Raw genomic sequence first — 11,968 nt, 5'->3', positions numbered from 1 at the left:
CAATATGAAATCTTCCAATTTATATACCTCTATACAAAATCAACTCTTCAAAGTTACCACATTCGACTCATTCATAAAATTACTTGAATTTACTTCAAATATATCAAACATACAAATAGAATTCTTTACATGTTAAATTCAAGGTTCATTTAGAGAACAGGAGGGATTATTTGAAGCACATAAACACAAAAGGGCTTAATTATTCTGTTTAGTATTAGGCTAATAGACCCAACAGCAAACATGCGAGTCGAGTGTGTATTCCTTCTAACCATTGCCTACTTGTATTGCCGAGTGAATGTGGATACCAATCACTTAAAAATCTACCGCGGTAGCCTTATCTGTTGCTTCTTCAAGTATAAAACGCCATCTTAGCACATGATTTTCCGGCCAAAGGTTCTTCGATATGTGAATATCATAGTCTAGAATGACCGACCCCTGGTGATGATCTGCATTAGGACAAGGAACAACAGGTTTAGATAACAGATAATGTGCCAGCTCTCGAGTCTCGACCAAACAAAAAGCATTTTGAGAGCCCTTATAGCATCACCCTACATGATCACGTCATCAACAATGAAAAATATAATGTTCCGCAGAATATCAGAAAGGAAATTATTAGAGAAATTTGTTATAAAGGGTCAATTAGTAGCAATCTCTTTGTTATCACAAGGGTAGGGTAGTGTAAATCTGACTAACCCGCAGGTCAAGGGAATTACGGTGGTGGAATGTAGTGTTATTTTGGAGGAAGCCTTGGATGAGAACCCACGTTTTTGCGTGTAAGAAATATCTCATACTGAACTTTTTCAACAATTTTTCGCGTATTAGTATTATAAATAGGCTTACAACAGTTCTAAGACAAGAGCGGAGGCTCCTCCTCCACCATTACATATGCCAGCAACACCATATCTTCCTCTCTTTTGCCTTAAAACCTGCAAATATGAATAAATCATGTCATGAGAGTAGGTGACACACTATCATCTCCCAAAAGAACTACAAAAGAGAGGAAAATAATTTAATTTTGTGTCTCCATACACCAATTACATTAGCGGACCCAAGTGCCCTCCAGCGCTCGCACTGGGTTCAAAATACGTGATTTTTTATATATTTTATGAAATTTTATATACATATATATATATATATATGGCAGGATTAGGTGAAAACCACTAAGGTGGTGAAAACTGAAAACCAGACTGATATCTAAATATCGTGGCAAAAAGTGTACATGGTATCTTTTTGGGTGTACTTATTTTTGTAAAGAAAAAAGTTCATATTATTTACAGAACTGTCATCCAAATATATGTATGTATGTGTATTTGCATTGGATTAGTCTGAATTTAGTATTTAATAGTCATTTGTTCTACCAGACTTGATTTATTCCTGGGTCTGTTGTCCGCGACTACACCAAACATTCCCCACTAAATACAAAGGCATTAATCTCTAAGCTAAATAAAGTTTATAAGGAGAGAATGAAACTTACGCCCAGCAATGTGACCAAAATCCGCGCTCCGCTGCAACCTAAAGGATGTCCCAAAGACACGGCTCCACCATGCACATTGACCTTTTCCTGCTCAAAAGTATTTGGCCAAAAGAGTAATCAACAAAAGCTTGAATATGTAATGACTTCTTATAGCTATGGACTACAGTGTAAGAATAAATGGACTCACTGGATCAAGCCCCAGAAGCTTTTGGTTTGCAAGAGCAACGACCTGCGGAGAATGAAAATGGTGAAGTAAGCAACTTAGACAATGTACAAGGTGTGCGGAAAGATGAAACAAGGAAAGTGAAGAGAACATTATATCTTTATGATGAAAGTGAAGTCGTTACAGAGAAGGCTTCATTGATCTCATAGTAGTCAATATGAGAAGGTTCCAAGCCAGCATTTGAAATAGCTTTCGGGATTGCAAGCGCTGGAGCGGTGGTAAACCATTCAGGGGCCTGGCCATACAATGCTAGTAAGAATTCATTGTGAACCCAAAACAATGTCGTTTTCGGTTAGCGTTTACGAAATGTTCGGATGTAATAACGGCAAGTCGTAGAAATTTATAAACCTGAGCTGCATCAGCAAAACCTTTAATCTTTGCAATCACTTGAAGTCCAAGTTTTTTGACCTTTTCTCCACTGACCAATACTAATGCTGCGGCACCATCACTAAATAGAGTGTGTCATGTTCGGATAAACTATTAGCCGTTATATGATGTAAAGAAGAGTTATGTAAAACGAGAAATGAAGTCTCGGATTTCATTACCTGATAAGTGAAGCATTTCCAGCAGTGACAGTGCCTTCATTCTTTTTGAAGCTAGGAGGAAGTTTCTTCAGTTTGGCAGGATCAAACTGTTGACAAGCAATAAGAACAGACTTCACAAACAAAGAAAATGACCAAAATAATAGATTGAATTGGAAAGCTTCCGTGATTAAGATATTGTGTCGTACCTTCTTGAGACCATCATCCTCGTTAATAGTTGTGGGTGGCTTACCCTTATTTCCGGGAATAGTCACCTGTAAAACAAATCCATTTACCTCTGCTATCTGAATTCCACACTTGAAAATAAAATTTATTTTTGTTGGCCTGTTTCATGTTTAGCTTCCCAATAGATAGTGTAAAAACAAGACTGCATCGTATAGTATCGGCAAAGTTGTTAAATTTTTATAATATACCAAATTGAAATCACAAGCATCGTCAAGGTGTGAAAAAACTGCATTTTAGGCCGTTTAAAGGGATATTTCATGATTTTGGCTAATATTTGGCGGTACAACAACCTCATTATCCCCATTACCGTGATCGCAACCGTTCCGTACTTATGCACTATGTCTCAATAGCGAACTTGAAATTTAGCAGGTTCATTATGTACATAAAAAATAGAGGCAAATCTTACTGGGGTTATTTCCCAAGAAAATGCACCACTCTTCTGAGCAGCAATACCGCAATTATAGCTCCTAATAGCATAAGAGTCCTGTCCAAGCCATAGAGTATTAGCAACTTCCACATAGTCAGATCGAAAAGAGGCATGCAGCAATGTTTCATTACAGAAACACATCCATGAAAATGGTGACTTTGTTCGAACAAAACAGTAAAACTACATGATATAAAATTATCAAACACATTGACCAGCCATGAACTCATTATTGATCTGATACCTGTTCTTCCCTAGATATATTGTATTTATTAGCACATATTTCACCACAAACTCCCATTCCAAAATCATTGTACACATCCCAAAGTCCGTCTTTCAGCATTCCGTCTATTATGGTGTCATGCCCAAGCCTCGATCCTGTTCTGTATTAAAAGAAAGGACATCAAGGTTGTTACTTGAAAATAATGCACAAAATTATTATGCAAAAACCATCAATGAGGAAGTGAAAGTTCATATAAATAAACACGAGACAGAAGTGAAGTCATGGCAACCTGAATAGGTATGTAAAATGCACGCCACTTCTACCTAGAAATACAGTCAAAAGCATTGCCAAGATTCATTTGCTACTGACTCCACTATAACCCACGTGTTGCACGAAGTATTGAACTCAATAGTGGACTCAAGGCCACATAAAAATGGTCAAGATGGGTGGAAAATGAAAATGAGAACCGTTAATCATCAAAACGGAGCATAAATAGGATATTAACTCTATATAAGTGTAATTAAATGATCGAAACAATGTCACATTCACATATATTAAAGTCCCATTAGATTCTTGCTAAAAATGGAGGTCATATAACACAGGTCCAAAACCGACTAATCAATTCTCAGTTATTAATCTCGGGTAGGCTTCTTAGCAACAAAACCATGCGACTTAGTTTAACATAACACCACAGAATTTTCAGTCTTAATTGAATAGGCAAGTGTTAGTCCTTAACAGTGTATGAAAAACGTGAAACCCATTTTGTGAGATATAGTGTAGCAAATGTAACCAAATCGATTACTTCTTGACAAGGAAAAATGCTAGAGAAGTTGCCTTAAACTATGAGGTTATGCTAGGTGAATGTGTAGCCATCCAGCACTCAATGTTTGTATGCAATCAAACTCGAGCAAGAATAAATAAGGACAAGAAGAATCAAACGATGAAACCTAAAGAAGGAAATGTTAAAAACTTCTGCTGCATGCAGAGTTGTTGAAAATGCCGAGTGGACAATCGAGACGCAAGAGGATTCAACTTGAACAAATTTGAAAAAATTGCGTCATTTGTGCGACTACAGGCATTCTAGGAGAACCAAAGGATGATATGGTAGTAAAAAATGACAAAACGTGGTGGAAAGAAGTAAAGGTCGCAATTTAAAAGAAAAATGACTATATAGCTTTCGAAATTTGTAAGAGTAAATAGAATATTCTAAAAGCTAAGGAAGCCAAAACAAAAACAAAACAAGTGATGTGAGGCAAAGTTTAAAGTGTAAGAAGACGTACACAAGCAGGACTCAAGGGAAAAGAAGCAAAAATTTATAGAAAAGCCAAAAGAAGATAAGTGGTTAGAAAGGATATTAGTAGAGTGTAGTGTCGACTGTCGAGTGTGTTAATAATAATAACATTACATTGTTGTCCACGATGAAGAGATCGAGGATAGAGGAAGGACGGAAGGAGTACTTTCACGAGTTGTACAATTGATCACAAGAGATAAGACATGAGACATTTTGATGAAATCGATAACATATAAAACAAATAAACAAAGCAAAGGCTAAAGAAACATTGAAGAAATAAAGCAAAAGAAAGCAATTGAAAATGTTTAGGATAGATGGGATTGAATTTGTTAAATAACCTCTTTAATAAGATATGGAAAACAAACAAGATGCCAAACATTCCAAAAGAGAATAAAGGATACGCACCATAATAATTTTCTAAGGAAACGTGCAACACTGTTCTCACTACAGGAGAAGTAATGTTATATATATCACACTATGAAGCTATAGAAGAGGGTGTAAAAACATGGAAAAAGGTACACATGAATTTCCCAACATGAGGATCTACCATAACTTTATTCATCTAATACAGCAACTATGGTGTAAATAAACATCATTTGCATTTTTGATTTGGACAACGTGTGTCACGAAGTAACAATGGAAGTACTTTGCTGGGTTATGGCAAAGAAAGGTATAGTTCTAATCCAAGATATGTATGAGGAAGTACGAACCAATATTAGCCCATGAGAGAAGTGACTAAGATTTCGCCATCACCATTGATCTAGATTAAGGTGTCTGCTGTTATTTTGTTAGCAATTGTTCAAAATAAGATAATAAGACCTAAGGAGAAGTTTTAGAGTGCATGTTGTTTGTTGATGGAGGAGGACCTAAGGAGAAGTTTAAGAGTGCATGTTGTTTGTTGATGGAGGAGGAGGAGGAGGAGGAGGAGGAGGAGGAGGAGGAGGAGGAGGAGAAGAAGAAGAAGAAGAAGAAGAAGAAGAAGAAGAAGAAGAAGAAGAGGTGAGTCGGAGATGAAGATGACTAAAAGTGAAGAATGACATGACGGATTGGAATTTGCATGACACGAGCATTTAAACCTAGAGATTTTGTAAGGAAGCTATCAATAACTGATGATCTAAAACAAGACAATGCAAGAACTTTGTAGCTCCCACACAGGTTCACATACTAAGACTTCAGTGAATACATTTAAGAACTGCATTAACTAACCTGGCTAAGGCTAGGTATTTAGGTGCATTTGACATGCTCTCCATCCCCCCAGCTACAACGATGTCATTAGCACCTAATTGGATACTTTGTGCAGCAAGCATGGTAGCTGGAAAAATCCATCAAAAATGTTATTGGTTCTTACACTACCTTAAGTGCATTTATGTAATGTGAAGGGTTTAGTATACAGAACAGGGAAAAAAAAATTGCGTACCTTTCAGTCCTGAAGAACATACTTTGTTAATCGTCATGCATATAACTGAGTTAGGAATTCCCGCACCTAAGGCAGCCTGTCTAGCAGGAGCCTGTCCCAAATTGGCACTAAGCACATTTCCAAAGAACACTTCTTGTACGGATGATGGATCCACTTTTGCCCTAGTAAGAGCACCTACAAAGTTACCATGCATCATGAACCTGTTGAGAGCATGTACGACTTATATAATAGCATTCAAATTAACCATACCAAAGCAGATAATTTCCTTACATTCAATAGCAATAGAACCAAGCTTGGTTGCAGATAGAGTTGACAAGGAACCAAGAAGCCCACCCATCGGTGTGCGTGCAACACCGACAATGCAAACATCTGTTTCCAATCAAAAGTGGGATGTTCTTAGAAATTTAACAATATGCACTAAACCTTCCCATCAAAAAACGGTGTAATCATCCAATACCACTTAGTCAATTGAGTTGGTTAATTTTAACACATGCAATCCACCATTTTACATCATTCATAAACCATTTTACATAAATTTTAAAAGGAGTAATTGTAAAAAGTCCAACTTTTACTTTAAGTAACGTTAAAAACTAGTTTATTGCTTTCGTCAAAAAACTAGTGCTATAGCATCCGTCAGTATCCAACAGTTTTTCATTAAGTCGTTAAAAACTAGTTCTAAAACACCTTTCAACCTCAAAAAAGAGTTTTGCTTTCGTCAACTTATTTATTCACTTATGTCCAGATAAATGTTAGAATCTTCTATTATATAGTACATTTGTAGTTACTTCATATATGCCCCTATTTGAACTTAAAAATGGCGAGTTTGAGGAAGAGCTAACTACTATTATGGACTTTTAATAAAACCATCAACTTTTAGTAAAACCCTTTTAGTAGCAATAATTACATGTTCATAATTATAAGGGATTGAGTGACATCATTGGTACAAGGGTTATCATATGTATGCAATCTTACCCTTATTAGTGATTATAGAGAGGTTATTTCCGACTGATCCTTGGTATCAAAGGGTAGAAAATAATATTTAAATAATATTTATTAGTTTGTTTAAGACTTAGGAAGATTGTTAGAAAGTTTGTTACTGAACCATATTGATAGGAGATTTTGTTATATTGCCTATTATATAAGTATGTGATGCGAAGATTATCAAAATAAGATAATAAAAGCTTTAAACCCTATAAAAACTTGTTTTGTTTTTTTTATCTAGGTATTTTTCTAGAAGTTTTAAATCAAGAGAGGGTTGCAGGTTTAAAAAAAGGCTCTCTATGGTTATCGACAAAGTAATTATGATATACTTGTTTCTCGAAACTTGCAATAATCATAACATGTTTGATTATCTATGCGGATAAGATGATTATTACACGAAATGATAAATTAAAATTAGTAACATAAAAACAAGATTATTCCAAGAATTTGAAATGTAGGACCTCGAAAATCTAAAATACTTCATAGGTATTAAAGTTTTAAGATCAAAAAAGGGATCTCCATTAATTAAAGAACGTATAATTTAGATCTCCTAGCAGATACAGGGATGATGAACTGTGTAGAAACACCTATGATTGCTGGTTATAAATGATTGATGGAGCATAGTTGGCAGATAAAGGTCAGTAGCAAAGGATGGTAGGAAAATTTATTTTATCTCTCATACTTGACCAAATATGAAATATCTTTGGAATAGTAAGCAAGTTCATGCATAATCCGCAAGTACAACATATGGAGGCAAAATGAGAATCTTGAGATATCTCAAACGAACAATTAGAAGAAGTATTTTCTTTAAATGCAGTAATTGTTTGGATCTTTGTGCATATACTTATTCGGATTGGACAGGATATAAAGATGATAGAAAATCAACTTTGGTAGGCAAAACTTGGTAACTTGGAAAAGTAAGAAACCACAGGTAGTTGATTTATCTGGTACAAAAGTTATTGCTAAAGGAAAACTACGGAAGCAGAATGAGAATCTTGAGATATCTCAAAGGAATAATTAGAAGAGGTATTTTCCTTAGATGCAATAATCGTTTGGATCTTTGTGCATATACCTATTCAGATTGGGCAGGATATAGAGCTGATTGGAAAATCAACTTTGGTAGGGGAAACTTGGTAGCCTAGAAAAGCAAGAAACAAAAGGTAGTTGATTTATCTGGTACAAAAGTTGTGTTTTAAGGTATTGCTAAAGGAGTAACTGAAAACTTATGGTTACAAAAATTGATGGGAGAACTTGGTTTTGTCTAAAAGGAAGCATGCAAACTATAGTATGATGATAAATTAGCTATCAGAAAATCCAGTGCAACATGATCTTACAAAACATGTTGAAATTTATATACATTTCACTTAAGACTAATTAAAAGAAAAAATTATTAGTATTCCTTTGTAAGAACATAAGATTAACTAGTAGATATTCTCACAAAAGTTGTTGGATCTGAAGCCCTCAGAGAGATCTTAAGCAAGTTGGGTATTCGGAGAACTTGAGGGGAGTGTAGGACATAATATTTAAATAAGATTTATTTGTTTGTTTAAGAAGTAACGGGAGATTCTTAGGAAGTTTGTTACTGAACCATATTAATAAAAAATTTTGTTATATTGTCTATTATATAAGTATGTAATGAGATGATTATCAGAATTAATAACAACAAAAGTTTCAAACCCTATAAAAACTTGTTTTGTTCTTTTATTTATCATATGCAACTTTATATAATAAGAAATGCACATGGTTTAATGAGATATTTAATATAGTACATAATAATTTGAAACCAAAGAAATATAAATCTTTAATCTAAGAACTAAAATTACTACAATTGAATATAATACAAAAATGTCACAACTTCAAACAATTCAATGTACTTTATATTCAAAGCTTTCATACTAAGTTGAGGTTGGCTACAAAAACCATCACATAGTTCATGCTTAAGGATGTGACAAGATTTCTCACTAGTCATTTTTCTATTAAGCATTCTTATAGTTCAAGTTCCAAACCTATAATAGCTTCAACTATCAAATATCAAATAAAATTTTAACTAAAATACACACAAGGTATAAAAAATGGGACTTTATTCCAAAAAAAAGTCCAAGTCCTTGTTTGTTTTAAGGGAATGGGAATAGAAAATGGGTATAAAAAAATGAAAAAGTCCCTAACAATTAAGTCTTGGGGGAGGGTGGTAATTGGTGAGACTTTCATTTTCATATATTTCTGCCAAGTCCGTAATATGACAAACAAAGGATAAGACTTTTATCAAGAAAGTTTCATCTTAAAAATCTCATAGTCCTATTCCCTTGCCGAGTATAATCCAATTCCAAACTTCAAGATAAATTCTAGGCAGAAACATGTAAAATCTAACCTCTAGGTTTAATTGATTGGTATTGCTTTTCTGAAATCTGATCCATTTATAACCTGCAAATGACATCAAAATTCAAGTAACATTTCACCTTGAATATATTCCTCAATCCTTTAAGAAATGAAAAATCAACTAACAAAGTAATTACCCATATCATTAAGCAACACAGAAAAGATGCTTTCAAGAAAAAATTATTATTACAAACTATTTTTTTGAAGATAAAAAGGAGCAATCTTTACATTAATGGAAGTTACAAAAGTAATGAAATTGAGTGGGTTACCTTGAAATCAACAGAAAGGTTCAATTAGAGGTTGATTTTCAGCTTTGAATCAAAGAAAATGAGAAATTGCTGATTGCAGGTGGCGGGAGAAAGAAAAGGGAGAAGATTGATGGAAGACAGAATGATTTATTGAGTTTTAGGAGAATTAAAATTGGAACAAGAAAACAATTTGGTGACTTCTACTGACGTGTTTTTCAGTATTTATCCCATGAATTTGTTTTGCCGTTAAAATCGTGCTAATCCATTGTATTTTTAACAGAAGTGTATTTATTTATACACAGTTTTCTAATATTTTTTTTAAGGTATTTATTTTGGTATCATGCATTTCCACCATATGTTTCGGGCCTAGGGAAAGGCGAAAGGATGTGAGATAAAAGGATTTAGAATATTGTAAGTATTTAAGTCTCATATTGTACACAATCAAGGTGGAGAAATAAACCAACTCAAATTCTTGTGAAAATAATAGAGTGAGTTTTTCGATAGGCATTAAGAATATTGTAAGTAAGCATTTAGAATATGGTGAGTACTTAAGTACTTACTCGATGGGCACTAAGTATATTTTAAGTAGGCATTAAAGATATTGTAATTTGTAAGTAAATCAAGGATATGGTAAGTAGGATAATAGGCTAATTTTCTCAATAGGCATTAAAAATATTATAAGTAGGCATTTTAAATACTTTTTTCGGTGGACATTAAGTGTATTGTAAGTAAGAATTAAGTACAATGTAAGTAAGCATTAAAGATATACTGAGTAGACTTTAAGTTTTAAGGGGTTGGGCCTAAGAGACGTTCACTCAGGAGACCGACTGTATTTTTAAATATACATCATAAAGTATTACAAAAAATAAATACAAAAAAAATTAATAATTATGAATCTAACAAAATCTCACAAAAATGTATTTTTTTTCCCTTCTATATATTTCTTCAAAAAAAGTTAGTCAATTTTTAGTTTTGTTTATTTTTTATTTTAATATGCCAATGTTTAAACCTAATTTAATTTAGATTGTCTTTTAATTTTACATTTAATTGAATTATATGATTTAAAACTCTATCTTTATATGTATAAATAAAATAATGAACATTAAAAATATTAAAACTAATAATCAATTCTCATGTAAACAATACACATATGTTAAATGTATAGTAAATATAGATTGATATAGATAAATTCATGGATTTTTTTAGCATAAACCATTAGTCTCTTCGTCCTTAAAAAAAACACTCAATTTGCACATGATGCAAATTTAAGGGTACGAAATAGTATATAATTGGATATTTTAGATATTGAATGATGTAAATATGGAGTTGTTTATATGTATAGTTATTGTTTTCTATCCTATTATATTGTAACACTTTTGATTTTTTTTAACTTCATATATACAAAATTAAAATCACAAAGGACAAAAAAAAATTCGAATATTACATTAAAAATACAAATACAAATACAAATAATAAACTTTAAAGAGGATGTGAATTAAATTTCGGCAGCATATCCGCTAAAATCGAGATTGCGATTGAAACAGAAAAACACAATAATGAGATGAATAGTCTAATAATCTAAGGACTTGTAGCTATCAATAATATGCCGCAGCGAAATGATTCCACATTGGCTCCTTTAATCATCATGTCAAACATGGATTGTGGTTTCATGTAAATCCTTGAATTTTAAAATAACAAAATAATTTTAAAAACATGAAATAACTTGAGAAGTTTTGCAGTAAAAATCAAATTATATAAAAGAAGGACATATGCGTCAAACTCAAAACATAAACAACCCAAATTAATTGAAACTACTTGTGTGGAGTCAAAATAAGTATGTTGCACAATGCAAGATGCGCGCTCAATCCTCCCCATATGCGGCGTAAAAGGACTCCAATACTTGTTAGGTCTATTTATGATTTTCATATTGCTCAACGTAAGATCATGTCAACGCAACATAGTAGGACCACCGTTGTAAGAGCAATGGTCAAGAAACAAACTTGCTAGTACACAATACAACCATACATGTTCTGATTTTTAAGGACTCTTTAATTTATAAGCAAAGCAAATCAAACAAAGTGTCTCACAAATACAAAACGTAAAACGCATGTCCTTACAGCTCACCCGGGACACCGACACACCATGCTCGAATGAGCGCATCCATACTTGTTCAAGTAGAACCTTCCAAGAGTTATGATGTTCACGATCACATGTTGCTCAAACGAGCGTCCCTAGTGCTTGTTTGAGCAACCCTTCTTGCACTTTCTTCTTGGCTCATCAAAGCTTCATGGCCATGGAAAACTATGTCTCACGCATTCTAATTGCGTTCTTCATCTATACATGCTGATATTTGACTCACCAAATGACCAAACTTGTTCATTGGGTAATTTGACTCTTGCATCCATTGATGCTTTACGTTACTCGGTGAAGGAGCATTGTCATAGCATAAATTTGTTTCATTTTGTTTTGTTTGTATTTGAAATGTTGTTTGATACTTTTATGGTTGTTAATGGTATTAAATTTTATGCTCTATAATTAGATATT

General features: G+C 33.4%; 1 protein-coding gene across 2 annotated transcripts; it reads right to left on the bottom strand.

Moving 5' to 3' along the window:
• Positions 1-70: 70 nt before the first annotated feature.
• Positions 71-9,783, bottom strand: LOC130808035 (acetyl-CoA acetyltransferase 2-like). Of its 2 annotated transcripts, XM_057673472.1 has the most exons (15): positions 9,446-9,783; positions 9,169-9,221; positions 6,090-6,188; positions 5,820-5,993; positions 5,609-5,714; positions 3,133-3,271; positions 2,871-2,948; positions 2,428-2,493; positions 2,243-2,328; positions 2,046-2,145; positions 1,822-1,932; positions 1,662-1,703; positions 1,475-1,561; positions 841-926; positions 71-446 (listed from the first exon to the last, which is right to left on the bottom strand). In XM_057673472.1, the coding sequence occupies exons 2-15, from the start codon at positions 9,212-9,214 to the stop codon at positions 413-415; spliced, it is 1,254 nt and encodes a 417-aa protein (XP_057529455.1). In that variant the 5' UTR covers positions 9,215-9,221; positions 9,446-9,783; the 3' UTR covers positions 71-412. The 2 variants fall into 2 exon arrangements, 1 of the variants encoding a protein (XP_057529455.1); XR_009040690.1 differs by lacking the exons at positions 71-446; positions 841-926 and having other exon boundaries at positions 1,473-1,561; positions 1,789-1,932; positions 9,446-9,702.
• Between the last annotated feature and the right edge of the window lie 2,185 nt (positions 9,784-11,968).

This window comes from Amaranthus tricolor, chromosome 3 (genome assembly GCF_026212465.1).
Source record: "Amaranthus tricolor cultivar Red isolate AtriRed21 chromosome 3, ASM2621246v1, whole genome shotgun sequence".
Taxonomy (NCBI): Eukaryota; Viridiplantae; Streptophyta; class Magnoliopsida; order Caryophyllales; family Amaranthaceae; genus Amaranthus; species Amaranthus tricolor.
Note: the sequence above shows the minus strand (reverse complement) of the source record. Positions and strands in the feature narration are given on the sequence as shown.

What these genes read in the sequence shown, in the direction of transcription:
- LOC130808035 (XM_057673472.1), bottom strand. Translation starts at nt 9,214, where the DNA reads ATGGATCAGATTTCAGAAAAGCAATACCAATCAATTAAACCTAGAG. An exon ending in ATATATCTAGGGAAGAACAG is followed by an intron (nt 2,949 to 3,132) that starts GTATCAGATCAA and finishes TGGCTTGGACAG; the next exon opens with GACTCTTATGCTATTAGGAG. An exon ending in GTTTTGCTGATGCAGCTCAG is followed by an intron (nt 1,933 to 2,045) that starts GTTTATAAATTT and finishes TTGTATGGCCAG; the next exon opens with GCCCCTGAATGGTTTACCAC.